The 23,486-nt window shown below is 42.7% G+C and overlaps 1 protein-coding gene across 3 annotated transcripts in view; it reads left to right on the forward strand.

Annotated features, from left to right (window-relative positions):
• Window positions 1-14,739, forward strand: part of znf385c (zinc finger protein 385C) — a 168,528-nt gene extending 153,789 nt beyond the window's left edge. For all 3 annotated transcript variants that reach the window (XM_028599927.1, XM_028599926.1, XM_028599928.1), the window contains 5 exons: window positions 8,702-9,070; window positions 9,189-9,376; window positions 10,749-10,847; window positions 11,376-11,465; window positions 12,995-14,739. In XM_028599927.1, coding sequence (XP_028455728.1) covers window positions 8,702-9,070; window positions 9,189-9,376; window positions 10,749-10,847; window positions 11,376-11,465; window positions 12,995-13,225 — 977 coding nt within the window. In that variant the 3' untranslated portion in view covers window positions 13,226-14,739. The remainder of the gene's footprint in view (window positions 1-8,701; window positions 9,071-9,188; window positions 9,377-10,748; window positions 10,848-11,375; window positions 11,466-12,994) is intronic.
• The last annotated feature ends 8,747 nt before the right edge of the window (window positions 14,740-23,486 follow it).

A 23,486-nucleotide genomic window follows, 5' to 3' on the forward strand; every position in this document is an offset into this window, starting at 1 on the left:
AACAGTCTGCTCTGCAGCGCAGCAGCTGCCATTGTCGGAATTCATAGATATGTGTTTATATGGTCGGAATTAAACAAAACAGACGGTGCGTTCAATTGCAGCTGCCGTTGTCGGAATTAAACCACACAGACGTTGCGTTCACTTAAAACAGGTAGCCTCGTGGTGCATTCACAGTAATTGTAAAATACCCTTTTCCCATCTGGGGTTCAACAGCAATTTACTGGTGAAATAAGTTATTGTTATTGTAATAGTTATTAAATTATTAAATCTTTAATTTTGACCATGGCCTTAGCAATAAACAAGTAACTGACTGTTGTTTACTACCCTTCTTTTTTTTTACTTTATTGAAAAGTACCGGTTCAGGCACCGTTTAGGCACCGGCACCGTTTTAAAAGTAGCGATTTAGCACCGGTATCGGAAAAAAAAAAAACGATACCCAACCCTACCCGCCACCAAGTTAACATCTTCTGTACACCTCATAGTTCACCCTCTCGTCCTCCTATCCCCTGCGTATTTCTGTGCAATCAAACTTTAGCAATTTTAACCCACGCTGTACTTCCTAAAACCTCTTTGACCTGGCCCTCGGCCCCTGTGCCTTGCGATAGATTGTGGATTCCGAAGCTGTGAGATGTTGTGTAAATAAAGGGGCTTGCAGAGATCGATCAAAGCCTCACTGGGGTCGTTTTTACCCCCCTTGCCTCTTAATTTCCACTTGCTCTCCTATCTATCTCAGTTAGATAGAGAGGCTAGTTGTAGAAGCAGAATTGGTGTATTTGTGCAGCATGAAAAAAACGACACAGACAAGAGGGAGAAAAATAGTAGTAAGAGTTTTCATTTGCGGGGCTGTCAAAATAAATTTGAAACAAATCAAAGGCACTCATCTTCTTTTACAAACCATTCAAATGGTTTCACATTGGTGGTGTAAATATAGACATTTTAACTTTTGATAAAGAAAGAGGAGTGCATTGGTTTTCTGTCAGCAGAATACGAATGTTGACTTTTGGCCACAACTTGAGCATGGTGAGCATAAATTGCTTTGATGGCATTTTGACTACAGAGTGAGCACATTACCTTCTCATGTTGCACTGTTCTAGGTCCACACTTTTCATTTATCCATCCAAAGTGATGGCAGTGGAAAGCAGTTTTCCCTCCCTCGCTTCTACTTTCCAACTCTATCTTCCCCTTCACTTCCCTTGCCCCGGCAGAAGATCACTATCTGAGCACAATTTCAAAATGCGCTTGGATGCCAGATGGAATATCAGAGAAGAGATATAAAGGTGGTGGGAGGAGAGGGAGACAGTTTGTACTTTACCCCCAACCCCCTTATAGACATGCTTATGTGCATGTGGACGCGCGCACACGCGCGCACACACACACACACACACACACACACACACACACACACACACACACACACACACACACACACACACACACACACGCACGCACACTTTTTGCCTTGAGCACTAAGAGTCTCCTTCAGAAAGGAGAAAGTGGACAAAAGACTGGGAGCCTGATAACACTCTCATCAAATCTCATTTTAATATTCCACTGTTGCAAAGGGGAGCTCTGAAAGAGGGAAGCAGCAGTGGAGACGAAACAAGATGGTAAGTGGAAAATGAAAGATAAGATGAAATGAATGAAAGAGAGAGAGAGAAAACATGGATGGAAAGGGAGGTCAGAGGAGAAAGAAAGTAGATAAGTCAGTTTTTATGCTGTGAATAATTTTACAGTTCCAAGGCAATTTTGTGAGGAGGAACGCTCTTTAATAAGCCCAATTGTGTGATTGGCCTAATGTGAAATTGAAATGCAGCAGTGCGAGCCAGTGGTGGCATGCACCACAATGCCAACCTGTAATGGAATAGCGCTCCAAATTAACACTCTATGAAATGAGTAATGTCTGCCATGAAACTGAAGGCTGGTGGGGAGCTGTCTGAGGGCAATGCCCACATTGTCTGCCATCATCAACCAATAACACACCTGTCGGCTGTTCCTCTGAGCTCTCTGGTTCAGAATAAACAGACTGTAGAGCAACAAGGTTAGCCTCTTCAGCACCATTAAAATATCTACTAATGCACATAGACACAGAAGGCTACCATTCATATACCACCTTTTGACTGCGAGTTTCTGGATGTTGTTCAAAGTGCACTTTTTCTACGATACACATAAAACAAATGATGAATCACAAATTGCAAGTGTATTTGAGCGAGTGCCACAGTGGAATGGACCAGGTAATTAAGATTTAGACCTTGACACAAAATAGTTAAGAGGAATAGCAGAACACCTATATAAATGTAATAGCAATATGACCATGGGCCAGATGCAAACGCAGGACCTTGAACTGCCAATCTAAGTACCAATGCAACTTCAATACCAATGGGGACGGCTTATATGTTGTCAGTTTAACTACTTTAAACTACCAACAAATGTCCCATGTTGCCACACTGTTACACAAATCTAAATTATATCTCATTACAGCAAAACTTTTCAGCATCTCTTACTTTCTATAGATATTCTGTCATATAGGGTACCACAACAATTCATACATACAGGAGGGAGACATGGAAGAGCAGGGACAACGTTTTTAATCCCACGAAGGGACTAATCGATCCTTATTAACCGTGTGCCGAACCAATAAAGGAAGGAGTGAGCACATAGCAAGTGATCAAGTGAGAGAGCAGCATGCTGGTGCCCAGAGACAGAGGGACTGCATCAATCGTGACAAGCATCAATCACCCTCTGCTTTGATTGACTCCGCTGTTGAAACCGTCTTTACAGGGACTCTGTCTGTCACTGCAGTAATGATGATTTAAAGAGAGGATTTTTCCCCCGGGAAGTTGTTTATGTTCTGAGGCTGCCTTGGATCAGCGCTCGCCTGTTAAACCGAGTGCCCGGTGTATGTGTATGCGAGCGTGTGCATTATGAGTCCAACATTCATATTAATTTGCTGTTTGGCTGTGGTTAAAGTTCTCAACGGATCAATCTGCTGAATTGAGATCTCTTCAGATGTGTTTATACTCTAAAAGTCTGTCAGATTTAATTGAACTGTTAAAACATGGATTTCATTCTTTTCATGTTAAAGAACACTGATGATTGCCTGCATAACATTGATCCAAATATCCATAATTTGCTGCTGTGTATAGTTCTACTTACATAGGCCCTGTTGGCACTGTCAATATGCTGGCCTTTGGTCTGACAGTTTGCCAATGTTGCCAAAGTTTCTCTCATCATCTAGATGGTCAGAGAGTAAGTGGGACAACTAACAAGTGGACAGACAAGCCTTTTTTTAGGGAAGATGGTGGAACAGTCTTGATATATATCAAACTTGTTATCAGATACACTGGATGTTTGTCCAAAACACAACTCTTTTCACAGCTTTCCATCAAGGCTCCAACTGACAATTATTTCCATTATCAATTAATATGTTGGTTGTTTTTCAAATAATCAATTCATCTTTCCAGTCTGTAAAATGCCTGTTTGGCACTGTAGCTTTGATAAATGACTGAAATGATTATCAACATTTTCTGTTGACTGCTTGATTAATGGACTAATACTTTCAGTACTAATTTTAGTACAAGATTTACTGGTGTATTTCTAGCTGTTGAAGTTTGTGCTTTAAAAAAAAAAAAAAAGGATATCTTGAACACAGCAGAGATAGCTAAAGTGATTCTTTGTTGAATGAGGTCTTTGGATTTTTGAGGGCTTTGACTCCCACCAGCCTCCATGTCTTCCTCTGAAAGGTTCCAGCTAAATCCATTGATCAATATCACTCCCCTCCAGAGACTTCTCAGGTGGCCCTGTCTTTCACATAAGCTCAGGATCATACCCCCGCTCACCCACCCCCAACAGAAGAGCTGAAATCCCTCAGGGGTCACTCTTATTACAGCGAGGGGACTGTCTAATCTTGCTCCTATATAGGTTATTTTTTTCTTTAAAGCGGGAATGAGAGGAAGACCCTTATCTCCAATGATGAATTTACTCTGAGACGTAAAAGGGAAAATCAATGGAGCAGAGTTGCATAGAGGAGGGTTGTGAGTGTGTGCGGGGATAAAGCGCACTAAATGAAATGGAGATATTCAGCAAGCGTAGCGCACAGTGCTCTGGGGTGAAGTGTGTGACTCCCTCGGGAGGGCAATGGGGTGAAGGGGAGATGTGTAATGGAACTCCAGTGACTTATCGGCCCAGGCCTGGCAGTCGATAGGTTTGTTTATATTGACTGAGACTCCGGGTCCACTTGATATTTGAATAGTAAGGGAAATGGACTGGAGAAGGGAGGGAGGGAGGGAGGGAGGGAGCGAGCGAGGGAGGGAGGGAGAGAGGGAACTGATGGCATTTACTTGCCCAAACCAACACTAATCCACATGGTTTAAAACAAAAGGCTGATACTATATCAGAAAATGGCACAAAGCTAGCACTTGAAAAGCACTCTAATGTTGGTTCCAATACTGTATGAAAAGAGTAATGGTTATTTGGAGATTATTCAGCTGACTTTATATTTGCACTTAAGAAGTTCAGTCAATCTAAAGAGTGTTTTGCTGATTAACCATGCAAGGAGATTTTTTCAGACATCATGCTCAGTTGGTGTCAGGGACGGACTCGGGCTAAAAAACAGCCCTGGACTTTCTCCCAAATAGGCCCATCATCCGGCCATACGCCCGTAGCCGTGTGCGACAGACACTAGCCAGGATGTCCTGATACTATGCCACAATACAATATTAGCCTATCAGACAAGGTATTCACAGCAAGTAACATCTCAAAACCAATGATGAGAATTGGGGTTGTGTTTATTAATGAAGCCTCAGCCTTCAAATAAAACAAAAAATGTACAATGCCATTACATCTGCATTGAAAATAAAATACAAATAAAAAAATGTCACTGGCTATAGAAACCCCAAATTACACAAACTTGTAATTATAAAACAGTACAGAGTATTACTGACAACACTTTCGCTAAGATAGGGATAAAGGCAGCCTATAAGTTTCCTGCTCCTGGCATTTACCAGTATTACTCATAGATAGTATATAATGGACCAACAGACCCCGTAGCTCTGGACGGAGACCAGTGAAGGCTATTAGAAGCACTTTTCCGGTGATGGCCAGCTTTACTGCGCAGCCTCCAACTGAGAGAATGTGACGTGAGCAACGTGTCTGAAAGTTCTAAGTCTTCTGGTAGCTGTGCCAAGAGAAATCTCAATCATTCCCAATCTTACAGATACGGAGACTGTAGGTGTATGTAAGGAGATAACATGGGCACAGGCTAATTATTGATCACTAACATGCTAGTTAACATTAGTAATTAAACCTAAACATCTCATGTAAGTCGAAACTGCCTGCGAGCTTCTCCTGTACTATATGGTAATTCCTCTACTATGCGACAGTAAGTCACTTGGTTATGACACAATCGTTAGCCTATTTTTACAAAAACGTCTGCTACGGAGCCATAACGTGAGGTACAAGGTAATGAAGCCTTTTATACATTGTCGTGTTTCTTTGGAACTAAACAACGGACAAATAGAGTCTTTAAACGCTTCAGATGTAAAGTTATTCGCAGTCAAGTGACGTAAAAAAAAAAATGGCGGTCAGTGGAATGCTATCAAGAGGTGATCGCTTTTTAGCAACAAAATGGCGCCAACGGAGGTTCGCGTTCTGAAGCGAAGCTTACCCCCTTGGTATTACCAGAGACTAAGGACTTTGGTATTACTGATGTGAAATTAACTCACGTCTATGATGTAGGCCAACTTTTCTTCTTCAGTTTTATTTTTACACGTAGCATAAGTGATTGTATTTGCGCCCCCTGCTGTTGGCTGTTAATATTGCTTTAATAGACGGCCAATCGCTTTTGTGCCGATGGCCGTCGGTTGGACGGCCGTTCTGGGGTCTCATTTATAAAACTGTGCTAGGATCCTTAATAAAAGTGTACGTACGCCCAAAGGCCCAAAATTACGTACGCCAAAAAATAGTCAGATTTATAAAACCGTGTGTACGCACACCTGAAAGCTAATGTTCCCTTTATAAATCAGAGATTACCCACAAGCGTGCGTACGTGGATCAGCCTCTTATCCCGAATTGCTGCAAATTGAATTATAATTTCAGCCTGTTCTTGCACAGTGTATGGAACCCTGATCTATAGACTACATATATTAATAATACGTCCAAAACAGCAGGCATTACGGCATTCGGGGACAGCTTCGATATACCAGACGTATATAATAAGATTTAACATATATTATATCCAAACAAGCCTTAGTGATAAAGTTGAAGATTAAATATAATATTTATTTTTAAAAAAAACACTTGTTTTGTCTGTCTGACATTTCCCTCTTGAAAACTTGAAAAGTACCTATGCACAGAAATATTCACATGTATAAAACCGTTCGTACGCCAGGTCCTGCGTACCTTTCCTTTATACATGACAATCCACGTGAAATTGAGCGCACATGAATGAGTGACTGACCCCGCCTTGCCTCCTCCCATAAATGAATATGGAAATTACTATAAATGCGCCCCCGACGTCATTCTTTGTCCAATCACAACGGGTTATCCCGCTGCAGACGAAAAAAAAAAAAAAAAAAAAAACTTCACTGACTGATGTTGAGGTGCTGATCGCGGAGGTGGAGGCGAGAAAAATTTTTTCCGTTTGGAGGTTTGTCATCTTGGATAAGCAATAAAAGAAAATGCCCAGAATGGAAAATGGTGACCGGGCGGTGAATGCACCGAACCATGGCAGAATAATAAAAAAATAAAGCTTAATGTCGAAGTGGAAAGCAAGAGAATAGTGGCAGCGCCACACCAGTTAAAGAACAACATACATCTCAGTGTCAGTCCAAATTACGCATAATAAGCAGTTTGAACTCACTGATAATGTGACTCACTGGTAATGCCATTAATTTTATTTATTAAGTGTTAGTAGCTCAGTGAAACTGAGTCCAGCGCGAGGGAGACCTGACTCATCCATGGCGCCTCCTGTGCGCCATGGATGCACAGTCTGAGCCTCAGCAACTAAAGACTTTAGACACTACTGCATTTTCCGTGTAATTTTCCGCGAGTAAGATATTTCATCTATGGGAAATACAGAGGATGACTGAAAGTATTTTCTAAGTGGATTTATCAATCATTTTCTGTCCTCGTGTTTAACATAGATTAAGGAGCCTGCGAATTAAACAGTTGTGTGAAAGATGTGAAACATTATCCACATAAATGATCAAACTTTTATGGAGTATCAGCGGATATCATTTTTTTTTCTTTTTCATAGACAACGTTACAGATGTATGCCAGTAACTGTAGTGGAAACTTTATTTTTTAATGTTTAGTTATTTTCGTTAGAAGTTAGTTAGAATTCGCCACGTTACAGAGCCAGAAAAGACTTTGCGGACGGCCCGCACATTCTCACGACTGCTCAACAGTTGGCGTGACGTCCCGCACATTCTCACGTCAAGTTAATTTTTTATACATCACAAAGTGTCCGTGAAAACCAGCGTACGCAAGTCTTTTGTGCGTACGCAACGTTTATACATGAGGCCCCTGGACTTTTCCAGAACGCACAGATTGTCAGTCTGTTCCTGATTGGTGTTAATATTAGCTGCAATAGAAAAAGCTTATAATCCGTGTTGGACAAGTTACTTGAAAAATGTAATCAACTAATTATTACATTTTGGAAGAGTAATTACATTACCACTAATTACTGAACCAAAAAGTAATACGTTACATAACTTGTTACATTAGCACTGAAACAGGTAATTGCATTGTTGCAAAAATGAGTGTAATAATTACATCTGGCATGACCATATATTTAAATAACACAAAACACCTACCACTAACTGGCGGTAGGTAGGTCTGATTTCATACTGCTTTAGTAAAAAATATATTTTTTCAGGGCTCTGGGTCATATGACAAGTGACAAGTAGCCTAGACTAACGTAAATCTAGCGATTCTCAGCTAGCATGTAATAACGTTGTAGTCATTTGGTCTGGTCGTACACGAAAATATGGACATAAGGAGATTTTTAAAATGCTGAGCTCCAAACGACACAAATAGTCAGCTATCGGGATCTAACAAGGATAGGCTACAACACAAACAACAATAACCAATGATGACGATAGGCAAACAGACACCGTTGTGAACTTGGAGGGAACTTGGAGCAGCTCTGGATCAGCAGCAACCGCTAGCAGTCCTGATGTTCACCCCACAGATGCACTAGCCGCACTAGGTAACACAGATGATCTCGGAGAAAAACATGGCTGTCCTAAGCAAGAACACTGATTGTTCACTGTTACATTTTAGTTGAATTTAAGTGTCGGGGCATTCCGCCACCGTCTGTCTATTGTGTTCCAAGACAGCCATGCCACGATTAGATTTCATGAGGGCAAATTGTTAAATTGTTACAATGTAATTTAAAATCTGCTTTAAAAATAAACATATATGTTTATTTAGCATGTTTGTTTTGTCCATATGTGCTCGTGCTGTGTTCAGGTCTCAGCTGCTACCATGAGTATATATTTCTTTTTTTTTTTGTTGCCCGCCCTGGCTCGAATGTCAAACTCCACCTATGCTGCTAACAAGTTCCCGATATCAACTTAAAAGATAATGTCAGTGTTGCATTCACAGCTTGTTTCCGCTGCCACCAGGTGGCCAAAAACTGAATTATTGCAGGTTTAAATGAACCACAGTTTGCTGATGTTATCCTTTCAACCTCTTTATGCAGGTCTTCACTCTGACCAAGAACCAGCCAACCTGGAGGCAAAGCTTGAGGAGAGTCCCAGGAGCTCAGTAATGCTGACGCCAGTATCCGAGGTTTCCTCTGTAGAGTTGGTCACCCTTTCCCCTCCTCAGATTTCGCCTTCCTCACAGCTCTCAGAGACTGCCTCAGACACCAGTGCCCCTGAAGTCCCAGAGGCTATCGAGGCGGCAGGCCCCATCACTGAGTCAGGCAGCCAGGCAGACACGTCCAGCATAAAAGACGAGCCACGTACAGATGAGGACAAGGACCCCAAGAAGAGCAAGGCTCACCTCCATTGTCCTGTCTGTAAAGTCACAGTCAACTCCATCTCCCAACTGGAAGCACATAACAGTGGTAAAAAGCTTTTACATTTGTTACTGGTTGGTCGAACATCTGAGCATCACACAAATGGCTGTAATATTATATAATGTGAACCACAACAAACCTGCCAGCTCTCTACTCTCTCCACCAGGTACAAAGCACAAACTGATGCTGGAAGGTCACAGTGTTCTGCCTCGGCGCAGGGGGAAGGTGGTGGCAGCTCGTGCGGGCTGCAAGAGCAAGAGGCTTGCTAGCAAAGGCAGTGTTGGGGTGCCAAGCAAGAACTATCAGTGTGAAGTGTGTGAGATTTTTGTGAACTCTGAGACCCAGCTTAGCCAGGTAAGTGTCAAAAGAAACCTGAATATTTAGGTTATGTTGCATATTATGTCTAGTTAACTATTTAATGTACTACTTACATTATGGATTTTATTGGCCATTGTGAAACAAAAACTGGTTAATTTTCAGACAAGAGTTGATACAAGTGAATGAATGATAGCTGGTATAATCTGATAAAGAAATGGACAGAAATGTGTAATGTGAAGCAGTGGCAACATACCAAACTTATGACCTTATTAAACTTTTAGCACCACAGAAGACATCAGAACTTTTTGGCTGTAAAGTATCCGAGTAGGAGGTCAAAACAGCAAGAGCTATCACTGTGGGACTATTCACTCCTTCCTGCGCAGTATAAAAATGAAAGATGAGAAATCGTGCAGATTTGTCAAGGCATACTAAGTGAGAGTGTTGCTAACCTGATAGAATTTTGTTCAAAAGTGCATTGAAGTACTGTTGACTTTGCAGGGGAAAGCACTCCAATCCAATCACATCAGGCAGTGGCGAAATGTTGCATATAATTACCTCTCATCCACAGACAGATGATGTAGCCACAGAATTAATCAGAAAACAGAACTGCGTGCACATAGTTAGCAATTACTTTACAGATGAAGAGATATTACACTTTGAACTTAAACCAGACTGACCTCCAGTGTTACAATTACAGATCACAAATGATGTTCATTAAAATGATAAATATGGATAATGGGATTTAAAATACCTTACATAATCAAAAAGACTTTTAATATCACCTTGATGCACTTTCATTCACTGCCACATGAATGAAGCCATTGAAAGCAGGTTCACAAGTGCTGGGTACATTCAAGCAGCAGCTATTTTTCCATATTAGGCAGATAACATTGGATGCTATAACTAACTGCAAAGCTCTTCAGTGAGCAGGAATTTATTTGGCACTCATTATTGCAAGCTAGTAATGCCTTCTGTATTTAATTTTCTGGTTATGTTGGCATCAAACCCAGTTGGGAATGTCATTTCTCCCCTTTTGATGTTCATTAAATTCTACATCTGAGTAAAGGGATTGTCTTGGAAACTTTGCCTATATGCTAGAGTGGAATGTGGAAAAGATACAGGATATGCTTGCATGTGTGAGCACCCAGGCTGATTTAAAGCCTTAAATGCATTCCACCGGTCTTAAATAAACAACCTGTATCCCACAAGGACATAAACCTGTTACTACTGCAGCCAGAGAAGGAGATAGCATGGCAGCCATAGAAAGTAATGTGATATAATTTCTGTGCACTTCAGTTATACTCTATGTGTATCCATTATTAATCAGCAGAAAACATTTGAAGTTGTTCCACTGTGGTACAACAGATGCTTGTTAGCTCGTTGATTGTATTTCTGCTGGTCTCGGCAGCACATGAATAGCAGAAGGCACAGGGATAGGCTGGCTGGAAAACCACCCAAACCCAAATTTACCCCCCACAGCAAGAGCCAGCCAAGCACCAGCTTAGCGGTAAGTCTCAGCATAAAGACACAGACAAACAAAACACTGTCACGCAAATTTGCATGCACACACACTCAAGGAAGACAAACAAAACACAATTGCCTTTCTCCTACAGCAGATATGCTCGAACAAGCTGTACACATGTGCCAACATTGGAATAGTTTCAGTCTAGCTTGTAAACTAATGCATTTTTAAACACCAGTTTTAATTTATCTCCAGTTACAGTTAACTGATTTGACCCTGGCCCCAACAGACAGTTAAGAAACACTCACAGATCTCCTTACATTGAGCTCAGGGGCTTCTATGTCTTGTTGAGGCAGCATGCTTGTGTGCGTGTACTGTCATAGAGGTTAAGCACACTGTTGTACTCAGTGAGTCCCCTACCCCTGAGACAAGTCTAAAATAGTCCTGCTCTCCCCAACTGACCAGCTCCGACAACAGGAGCCTGAATCAGCACTCCAGATTAATCACTTATGTGCTCCTGTCATATACACACCTCCCCATCTTTTCTTCTCCTCCTCCTCCTCCACCCTACAGAACGTGAGATGGAGTGGCTATGCAGGCGTGGCTGTGTCTGCCATGAAGAAAGCGTTCAGCCAGTACAATCTCACCTCCCTCTCCTCGCAGGTCAGTGGCAGGAGAGGCCAAGTCTGGGGTTGGATTGGAGAGCTTCAGATTTATAACTTTAGGCCTGGCCACGGGGCAGGGGACTGAGCAGAGATAATAAAGAAACCATGTTTATATTGTATTATATATAGGGGTAGTTCCGATCTATTTTTTTAATTTATTTTTACATGAGGTGCTACTATTTTTACTTTGTGTCAATATATAGCTATTTCAGGGGCCCCTGTTTTCTGTAAGAAAAAAAATCCCATACATATTTTCCCATAGAGAATGTTACATGCATAGAAATAGAATGAAAGTAGAATGGAAATTCCCATTCAAATCAACAGAACTGGATGGTCAGAGTGACAGACATTTTTAAGTGTACCGTTGCAATTGCACTGCCATTACCACTGAACTGTTACCGTTGTAGCTGGCTAACTTCAGCATGAACTGTTGTAAAAACCGACTTGTGGCAAGTCGCGGATTCACTAAGGTGAGGTTTTTTGACAAACAAGCAGTTGAGTAGTACTAAGCATGGAGAGGCGTCTTCTGTCACTATGTCCGTTGCCTTGCTGCCAGAGAGGAATTGAGGATTGCTGGATTTAATTGCTTTAATTTCTATTGGTAAGTCCTCAAATTCTATTCATTAAATGATAGGCCAAAACAGTGTTCTCAAACTAGTGAGTGTGACACGCTTCAAGGACCCACTGATGTGTGTTGTCACCACAACAACTAACAACAATTGCCATTTTCTCTTGGAACTAGTCAAATGACCATGCTAAACAGTTCAATGTCTCGTCTACTCTCATTCTATTTCTAAGGTTGCGTGACTCACACGCTTTGATGGAACCTATGAAACTCTCCCATGAAATATGTGGTTCCTAAATAAAAAGTCAAACGTACAAGGCTGTGGATATAAATATTTCAGGGGAGAAGGTAACAATGACACCCACGGTTCTTCTATTAAGAAACATCCATCACTTACAGAGCTTACAATTCTGTTACAGGTGCAAATAACAAGAGGAAAAAGCTAAAGACTACACTGTTGAGAAAACTGATAATACAATCTGCAGCTTAAATTAATTCAGTGTTTGATTTCATGGTCCATTTTTGATTAATTCAGTAACTATGACATTGGGTTTGGTTCACAAATTCAAGAATGAAGCATTTTGAATTTGCTGCTGTATAGCAGTGGCTGCTGAGGCTCATTGGTATTGTGGTATTTACCAAACTGACGGACAAAGCCAGCCCCATGTTTCTATGTTAATTAATATTAAGGGTAGCTTTTAAAGAACATTTTGTAAAGTAAATGGTTGACTGAAATAACCTAATGTGTGTCCATACTATAGTCTTAGTATTAACCGGTTATGTATATCTGTCTGTGCAACAAGCTATCAGGAATCCAGTTGTGTATGGTATTTAGTATGGAGCAATGTATAAAATATGCATTTCTCTATGTGTGCAAACAAGGGCCACAAGTTTGGGAAGCATGTTTGCCCTCACTGTGTTCTTCTCTCACTTCTCACTGTCCCCCCTCCTGTCCTCTCCAGACCAAACTGGCCTTGCAGAAGCAGCTGACCAAGAGCTTGACAACTGGCTTCCTACCCAGCCCCCTCACCCAGCCAACTCTGTGCACATTGGCAACTAACCCACTGGCTCTGCGCCACCAAGTGGGCACCACCACCTTCATCCAGACCCCCTTCTTGGGCCCTGCACTGTTTCGGCCTGCCCCGGGGCCACTGCGGGCCACACACACACCCATCATCTTCTCCCCCTACTAAAGACTTGATCACTTCCCATTTGAGCTCCATCCTTGTCCCTTAACCAAACCCCAGACCATCCTTTAGTGTGACCCACATGACAAAAGGCCACACGCAAACTATGCAGCCCGCCTGACTTACAATGGAAAGAGTGCACAAGTCCTGACGCTCAGGAGGCCATTAGGCCTGAGAGCTGTTCCTATCATAAAGGCCAATATCCCCCATCATGCCTTCTTTCTGCTCCCCTTATCATGACCTAAGGAGCAGGACAGGCCTCCAGACAGTTACTGGTGCACAGAGGCCGCTTTTATAGCCATTTCATGGGTCAACCTGGTTTGGATTATGGATATTATTGTGTAATTTATTAGAGAACAAATGTAGACTAGATGTATGTTTAGTGTGGTTGCCACAAAATAAGGTCCCTTTACTTGATGCTCTTTTAAAACGTTTTAACTTATTGGTCCGAGGGTTTCATGAAAAGTGGGTGGATCATAGGTCATTAAAGCAGCTGAACTAGAGGCATCCTTCTGTATGGCTGGACAAGCCAATCTAAGTGATCAGTGTTTTCTATCAAGGACCATCTGAGGTGAATTGCTGTCACGTTTCATCTTGAATATGGTAATTATCAAACAGTCCTGTGGGTGGTATGTGAAGCTATAACTACATACTGTTTGACCATATATTAAAACCTGTTAGCATCATTTTGTACCTCTAGCTGTTTGCCAGAGCTCTTAACTCGTACAAATGCAAACTTCTTTCTGAGTCACAACCACAATCACAGCCCTCCAGATTTGTTCCTTTCCTGTATGCCCAGGGTTAAGCACTCATTAGGTCCAGTAAAGGTCAGCATGTCAACTTGATTTTGTTTCTACAGAATGATTTTTTTCAGTACATCATTCATGCAATGCAACTTGAACATTATGTTCTTACCGACCTAGCAGCACGAAAACCTTTTTGTAGCCATGGATTTCTTACATTTGCAAAATGCCATTATTTCTTTCCCCTCATGACTTCTATTTTTCTTTTCCTCCCTCCTTCACCCCACTGTCACCTCGCTGTTGCCCTTGATTTTCTGTGACGTTATCTCAGCATGAGATGATGATGCCGAGGAGCACGGAAAAAAATCCTCAACTCCCAACACACATGCACACAATTACACACATAATGAAAACACAATGGATAACTTGAAGACTTGATGGGATTTTCAGAACTCAGTGGAAGTTTGGATGACAGTGGGTGGGGAGCTTAGCCAATTCTTGATTGACATCCTGTTGCAGTGTCTGCGCACAGCGTGGGAAGGAACAAAGCACAGTGCCATGGCAACCACATTAAAAGCACCTTAAAACTGATTTACTTACAAAAGCAATGACTAGTGTGTTGATATTTGCCTTTGTTTTGCCCTAGGTGTATGTTTTTACAATCCCATGTCAATTTCATTTGAAAGAAAAAAAAAAAACAATCAGGTGAGAATGATCACATTATGGTTTATCCATAACTAAGACAAGTCTCCTATATAAAGCAATACATTCAGTATGTTTATGTTTATGATGTGTTTCCAGTGTGTCAATGGCTTTATCTATTCTATACTGTACACAACTGTAACAATGTATTATGTGCTCCAACACAGCCAAGGGCCAACTCTGAATTGTCAGTGAAGAGTCATTTGAAATAAGGGGTTGTCCTGCCCTTGATGCTTGACGCTTATGGTCCTTTCTCCACATGTTGTGACTCTGGGCTGAGCCGTTCCATTTATAGCTGCTCTTGCGCTGCGAAGAGGGTGCTTCAGCGCCATATGACATTGCTGTTTTACTTTTTAGTGGAGAACTTTAGTATGACTTCCACTGAGCAAAACATTGTTACATCAGAGACAAGTGTTTGGGATAAGTGTCAGAAGTGCAACATCAACTGTCATATTGCTGTTCATGCCTGTGTGCTGTCCCCCGCCCCGCTTTATCACCACACAGGATATATCTACTGACACTCAACCCTCCCTCTACCAAAATGAACTGTTGCCAAGGTCTCATAAGGACTCGGAGCGTACACATCCTCCTTCCTTCATCACTCACACCAAATTGTGTACTCTTAAATTACAGTAATGGAGCAAATCCTATGCATTTCTCATTGTGCAATATGTATAGTCGTCTGTGATGCAGCAGTGCCATCTGTCGTAAAAACCCTGTAATTGCCATCCAGTAGTAGTGCTTCTACAAAACCTTTGATTCTATGTACATTTCTGTTTAAGGACCCCCAAGTCTTTCTGGGTAAGCGAGGCCATACTGATGTGATTCTCCCCAGTCACACTACTCAGTGAACCAGCCAGCCTTTAATCTTCACTGTTTGTTTATTTTTATCGCTGAGTGGGAACTCTGACCTAAAGAACTGAAACTCTCTTAAAATAAAGAATCTAGAGAAGGCAAATTATATGTAGAAATCATAGAGTAACTATAGAGATTGTATCAGAGTTATTGTTATCTGTATCATAATGAATTGCTATCATAGAAAAGAGTAGATTATGTTATTGTAGGCTCTGTACGACATACAGGGGAGAGTAAAAAAAGCTTTGCTTTCTTTCTTTTTTTTTCTTTGTTTATTTACATGGTTTTACTGACATGTTTTTTTTAAAGTACAAGAGAAAATATTTTAAACATTTGTTTTTTTGAGTGAGCTTTTTTTCTTCTCCTTATTGACGGTGACTGAATTATTGATGTAATTCAAGGCCTTTTTGGACAATATCCTAAAGTCACATTAGCCAGGCCTTCTCAGGGGTGACAGGTTGAGCAAATGCTAACATGACCATCCATTCAGGGTATCCCTCCACAGCTCTCTAGAGAGCAGGAAACACTGTACGCATGGATGGATTGACAAAAAACTTACAGTGCTGTACCATAGAGAGAACAAAGGATGGATTTTGGAAAATAAAGCTTTTAGAACTTGTAAAGAATGGTTTTAATGATTGAGTGTTTGTTTGTTTGTGTGTGTGTGTGTGTGTGTGTGTGTGTGTGTGTGTGTGTGTGCGTGCGTGCGTGTGTGTGTGTGTGTCATGGGAAACGGCAACATCTCAGAAGGCAGTACTTTGACTCAGGATCCTGAGGAAGAGTGCAACACCCTCGCAGCATCTGTTCACGTGGCAACCCACAGATACTCATTTCACAGCCATTTCAGAAAACAACTTTGTGACAGCAAGACTGGTGTTTAGCCAAGACACGACGGTGATAGCAAATGGAAACAAGTGTCTGAGCTCTGTTGCATCTGTAGCACACATAGGAGTGGTAGAATAATATACCTGAGCGCTAATGTGGTTTAGGGACAGCTAATTTCCTTTATCTACAGATGAGTCTCCACAGATGGCCATTCCAGAGTGCATTGTACTCGAGCGACTGCAGAAAGATTTGGTACTAAACAACAATAAATCATCCTGGATTGTTGAACAGCAGCTGTGTGTTTGCCAACATGATACAGTGTTGCGTTTCCCTAAAGCCAACGTCGACACTGTGAAACCGAGCAGAGGAGCCTTCCTCATGCATGATAAAAGACTTTGTATCTCACCAGATAATTGTGTATTTAGCTGAGTTAGCACTGTATTCATTTTCCAGTTTTCTTGTTTATTTGAAGGAGAGCCCTTGGATTATATGTTGACGTCGTCCTCTACGCCTCAGGCCATCACGCCAGTCTGTCCTTTGTGGAAACAGTAGATAAGCACAACATCCAAGTCCAGCACCTCCTGTGGTTCCAATCAAAGGGAAGCCATTGGATCCCCGGCACTTACTAAAGCCAGTGATATGGCAGAAGGACATGATGCCCTTGCTAAGCTGTGACACTGGTGTATATCCGCTGTATTGATCCATTATCTTATCTGACTCCTCTGCATTGAGGGAGTATAACACTCTTATCTCCTGTTGTGGTGGTCAGCAGCCAATGCTCCTTCACTCTCAAGAGTCACCCCTTATAAACATAGATTGTGTGTGTGTGTGTGTGTGTGTATGTGTGTGTGTGTGTGTGCGTGCGCGTGCGTGCGTGCGCATAATTGAAAGCAAATGGATAATTCTGAAAGATTTATAAGATGGAGAAAAAACAACATAAAGACATGGCCATTTTTTTGTGGTGCCACATTTAGCTTAATATTTATTGTATGTTAACTATCATGACTTATAATGTAACGTAATGTCTAGTGAAAAAAGATATACATGTTATTAAAAATAACAGTAACACGTTATTTTACAGTACAATTAACAACAACAACAGTAACTGTGTTTAGTATCATGAACGTATGTCCAAACTAATGTATTTAGTATTTGTTCAATATTCATATTCTGTATTTGCACAAAAATGCATAGTTACAATAATGTACAGTAATTATGAGATATGTATTAACTTATGTAGCTTTTATTTTGTGCATAAAAGTAATTAACATCAAATAATAGACAACAATCTACTTATTACATGGTAGATGCTGTAATTGTGAATATGAAAACATTATTACTTCCTTTAATGAGTAACATGAAATTACTATTTCAGAACATTAATACACAATTGGATTTCAATGAAAACAAAAAGAAGATAGACTGAAAAAACTGTAGATATTTTAGTGTTTAATTATATTCTGCTACTGATTTTAGTTTCAGCTTTCCATATTTGTTTTGCATATCGGAAGAATTGTAATGTGTTAAATAGCGTGTTAAAACATATAGTGCCTTGTGCCAATTGTGCCTAGTTATTTTATTTTGGTACTACATAACCACACTGCAATGATGTCGTAAATACAATTTTCATATCTGTTACAATATTCCATAGTAGTAGGTCATTTATTGCGCATTATTAATTGCATAAATACATTTTTATTGCAACTATGGAGTGGAATTACTCAATATTTTCACATTTGTATATACACTTGGCACCCACCACAGATAACTACCCTTTTGTAAAAACAGTTACTGCACAATTGTCAGGAAAATACTTGCTGTATGTATTGTGAAGATACAATTACACAGTACTCCCATATTAAACACCAGGCAAGTACTGTACTGTAAAATACGAAGCCATCAATATTGCTGCACTGATGCTGCAAATGTGCATGTCAGGGTCAAGAAAAACAAAGAAAGAAAGATGAGAGAAGGAGACGGATAGTTGGAGTAAATCAATTTGCTTTTTCAGCTTCCACAGTCTTCTCCGTGAACCATCACCTTATTGTGGTGGAGAGGTTTGTGTGTCACTGTGAACCTGAGGGTTGTGTTGTCTGGAGCTTTGTGCTCCTGGTAGGGTCTCCCAAGGCAAAGTGGTCTCAGGTGAGGGGCCAGACAAAGAATGGTTCAAAAACCCTATGGAAAAACAAGGTAGAGATGGAGTGACCCTGCCCGGAGGAAGCCTGGGGCCCCCATCTGGAGCCAGGCCCAGACGGCGGGCTCGTCGGCGAGCGCCTGGTGGCCGGGTTTGCCACGGAGCCCGGCCAGGCACAGCCCGAACAAGCTACGTGGCTCCCATCTCTCCAGCCCATGGGCCCACCACCTGTGGGAGGAACCGCTGGGGTCGGGTGCGCTGCCACATGGGTGGCAGTGAAGGTCAGGGGCCTCAACGGACCAGACCTGGGCGGCAGACGCTGGCTCTGGGGACGTGGAACGTCACCTCTCTGTGGGGATACTCACAAGCCCCCGGCTGAGCGCCGCTACGTTGGAGTTTACCCCGGTGGACGACAGGGTCGCCTCCCTATGCCTGAGGGTTGTGGGGGGGAAAACTCTGACTGTTGTTTGTGCATATGCACCGAACAGGAGTTCGGAGTATTCGGCCTTCTTGGAGACCTTGAGTGGAGTCCTGCATGGGGCGCCAGTGGGGGACTCCATTGTTCTGCTGGGGGACTTCAACGCACACGGGCAATGATGGAGACACCTGGAGAGGCGTGATTGGGAGGAACAGCCTCCCTGATCTAAACCAGAGTGGTTGTTTGTTGTTGGACTTCTGTGCTAGTCATGGATTGTCTATAACGAACACCATGTTCGAACATAGGGATGTTCATAAGTGTACCTGGTACCAGAGCACCCTAGGCCGAAGGTCAATGATCGATTTTATAATCGTTTCATCTAATCTGAGGCCGTATGTTTTGGACACTCGGGTGAAGAGAGGGGCAGAGCTGTCAACCGATCACCATCTGGTGGTGAGTTGGGTCAGGGGGTGGGGGAAGACTCTGGACCGACCTGGTAAGCCCAAACGTGTAGTGCGGGTAAATTGGGAACGTCTGGAGGAGGCCCCTGTCCGACAGACTTTCAACTCACACCTCCGGCGGAGCTTTTCGTGCATCCCTGTGGAGGCTGGGGGCATTGAACTCGAGTGGACAATGTTCAAAGTTTCCATTGCTGAAGCTGCGGCGAGGAGCTGTAGTCTTAGGGTCTTAGGTGCCTCAAGGGGCGGTAACCCACGAACACCGTGGTGGACACCGGTGGTCAGGGAAGCCGTCCGACTGAAGAAGGAGTCTTTCCGGGATATGTTATCCCAGAGGACTCCGGAGGCAGTTGCAGGGTACCGAAGGGCCCAAAGGGCTGCAGCCTCTGCCGTGAAAGAGGCAAAGCAGCGGGTGTGGGAGAAGTTTGGAGAAGACATGGAGAAGGACTTTCGGTCGGCACCAAAGTGCTTCTGGAAAACTGTTCGCCACCTCAGGAGGGGGAAGCGGGGAACCATCCAAGCTATGTAGTAAGGATGGGACACTGTTGACCTCAACTGAGGAGGTAATAGGGCGGTGGAAGGAGCACTTTGAGGAACTCCTGAATCCGACTAATACACCCTCTATGTTAGAGGCAGATCTGGAGGATAACGGGGGATTGTCGTCGATTTCCCAGGCGGAAGTCACTGATGTAGTCAAACAACTCCACAGTGGCAAAGCCCCGGGGATTGATGAGATCCGTCCAGAAATGCTCAAGGCTCTGGGTGTGGAGGGGCTGTCCTGGTTGACACGACTCTTCAACATTGCGTGGAAGTCTGGAACAGTGCCAAAGGAGGGGCAGACTGGGGTGGGTTTTATTTTAAAAAGGGGGACCAGAGGGTGTGTGCCAATTACAGGGGTATCACACTTCTCAGCCTCCCTGGTAAAGTCTACTCCAAGGTGCTGGAAAGGAGGGTTTGGCCGATAGTCAAACCTCGGGTTGAGGAGGAACAATGCGGATTCAGTCCTGGTCGTGGAACAACGGACCAGCTCTTCACTCTCGCAAGGATCCTGGAAGGAGCCTGGGAGTATGCCTACATGTGTTTTGTGGATTTGGAGAAGGCGTATGACCGGGTCCCCCGGGAGATACTGTGGGAGGTGCTGCGGGAGTATGGGGTGAGGGGGTTTCTACTCAGGGCCATCCAATCTCTGTACGACCAAAGTGAGAGCTGTGTCCGGGTTCTCGGCAGTAAGTTGGACTCGTTTCAGGTGAGGGTTGGCCTCCACCAGGGCTGCGCTTTGTCACCAATCCTGTTTGTAATATTTATGGACAGGATATCGAGGCGTAGTCGGGGTGGGGAGGGGTTGCAGTTCGGTGAGCTGGGGATCTCATCGCTGCTCTTTGCAGATGATGTGGTCCTGATGGCATCATCGGTCTGTGACCTTCAGCACTCACTGGGTCGGTTCGCAGCCGAGTGTGAAGCAGTTGGGATGAGGATCAGCACCTCTAAATCGGAGGCCATGGTTCTCAGCAGGAAACCGATGGAATGCCTTCTCCAGGTAGGGAATGAGTCCTTACCCCAAGTGAAGGAGTTCAAGTACCTTTGGGTTTTGTTCGCGAGTGAGGGGACAATGGAGCGGGAGATTGGTCGGAGAATCGGCGCAGCGGGTGCGGTATTACATTCAATCTATTGCACCGTTGTGACGAAAAGAGAGCTGAGCCAGAAGGCAAAGCTCTCGATCTACCGGTCAGTTTTCATTCCTACCCTCACCTATGGTCATGAAGGCTGGGTCATGACCGAAAGAACGAGATCCAGGGTACAAGCGGCCAAAATGGGTTTCCTCAGGAGGGTGGCTGGCGTCTCCCTTAGAGATAGGGTGAGAAGCTCAGTCATTCGTGAGGAGCTCAGAGTAGAGCCGCTGCTCCTTTGCGTCGAAAGGAGCCAGTTGAGGTGGTTCGGGCATCTGGTAAGGATGCCCCCTGGGCGCCTCCCTAGGGAGGTGTTCCAGGCACGTCCAGCTGGGAGGAGGCCTCGGGGAAGACCTAGGAATAGGTGGAGGGATTATATCTCCAACCTGGCCTGGGAACGCCTCGGGATCCCCCAGTCGGAGCTGGTTAATGTTGCTCAGGAAAGGGAAGTTTGGGGTCCCCTGCTGGAGCTGCTCCCCCCGCGACCCGACACCGGATAAGCGGACAAAGATGGATGGATGGATGGAGCTTCCACAGTGTCTTCAACTAGTCACTTTATTGAGTTTAAATTGTGACTTTCTATTGATTGGTGGGAGAGAATGTGTCAATATGTCCCCCTGGATAATGTCAGAGATTTCAAACACTTTCTCTCTGAATGCACAAACTAAAAGCAATGACTATCTAATTTTCAGAGTGTTCAGAATGCCTTAAACTTGACTTATCCCAGATTAAAACCCTGTGCTTTCTGGACAAATGATCTGTCTCAGAGGCTCGTGGGCAGTCAGCATGACAACTAACATTTGACTTAACTGATGGCTTAAGGGCAGTTGGTATTTCCAGCCCACAGAAAAAAAAGCCTGATAGCACAGAGAACATAAGTGGCACTGCCATTTAGACTTTATGTGTTCAGTCCTGTGTGGAATTGTTTTGTTAATTGGACGCCTCATGATGGAGACTGTGAAAAGAGGGTCAATGTAGCAGCTTCCAGGAAGATGAAGTCTATGGGGGGTCCCTGGGAGAGCTGGATGCTCAGCTGCAGTTATGACATAAGACACAACAGTAAAAGGGTATTACTGGTAGCAACACAAGGGCATCGCCTTGTTGCCCTGTGACTGTGAGGAGCAAGTGTGAATTTCTGTCAGAGTAGTCTGAAGGAAGGTTGATATCACACAGGCAAGTGACAAATACAAATCGATTCCTCGCTCTGGCACGCTCGCAGTGTGTATTTCACATTTTCGATTTCACTTGGAGAAGGTATAGACAACTTAAAGGAGTGTCTTCCTTGCTGTTTGAACTTGGGGGCATAGAATTAACACCAATGTGTACTGTCATTGTCCAAGTGTGTGATACAATAACTGAACCATTTTCAGTAAAGTAACATCAGCACACTGGCTCTATTCTATAGTCATTAAAAATAACATGATTGAAATGAGATGGTACATGATAGCACCCTCTAGGAAAACTAAGGTGAGTGTAATATCATTTCATAAATGTTCCACTTGAGGTTTTCTCATTATCTTGCATTAACCTCTCCAGTCAACATGCCCGTGTGGAACTAGCAGATCATTTCCCACATTGTACAGGAAAGCCAATGATGGATATACTGCAGAATGCCAAACTAATTAATGTTCTAGTAACTGTACAATCTTCAACCAATTTTCTTGAGTTTGTGCATTGCAAAATGAGTAGAGTTGCAGTGCAGAGATCATCATCGATACCTGAACATAAAACTGGTTCAGTCTCATAGGACTGCATTAATAAACAGAGATAACATACTACATTTTCAATAAAATGCTAACACCTGCTTTTCCTTGAAAGAACTGTCCTTGAATCCTTTCACGTGGCAAAAGTGTTACCAAAACACATCTAATGTGTACTAAATGAACAACTGAATTGTTACATTTCCTTAATTTGGTAGAGTGCATTCAACCTTCAAAGGAAAAAGCAGTCATCAAAAACTGTGTTCAGTGTTGCAGTGCAGGCTACAGTATAAATGCATTGTCAATGTGGGTTATAACATAGTGGGGATATTACAGATGTATTTATATAATGATTATTGTTATTCTTTAGAGGTATCAAAATGACATTGAAAGGCATGTTAGCACAAGTGTTAATCTATATAAATTACACTTAATAATAAGATATCCCTGCATTGTGTAATGCATTACAATACACAGCTATGTAACACTGTTCATGTTTTGTCCATTTTTATTTATATATACTTGCTAAATGACCCTGTTGTTGCAGTTCCTCACTGTGACCACTGCAGGGCAGTGAACACTTGTGATTCTCATAACACTAAAGCCAAAGAAAGTTCTAGTACAGTATCATCACAGTGCTAATATCAATCAATTGTCATTAATATCAGTATTTGCAGCTCAAAGTAGATATTACAAAACATTAATTACATCAGTATTTGTAATAATTGTATTAAAAATAGCTGTTTTAATAGCAGTTGTCTGGTG

Source organism: Perca flavescens, chromosome 15 (genome assembly GCF_004354835.1).
Source record: "Perca flavescens isolate YP-PL-M2 chromosome 15, PFLA_1.0, whole genome shotgun sequence".
NCBI classification, from domain to species: domain Eukaryota; kingdom Metazoa; phylum Chordata; class Actinopteri; order Perciformes; family Percidae; genus Perca; species Perca flavescens.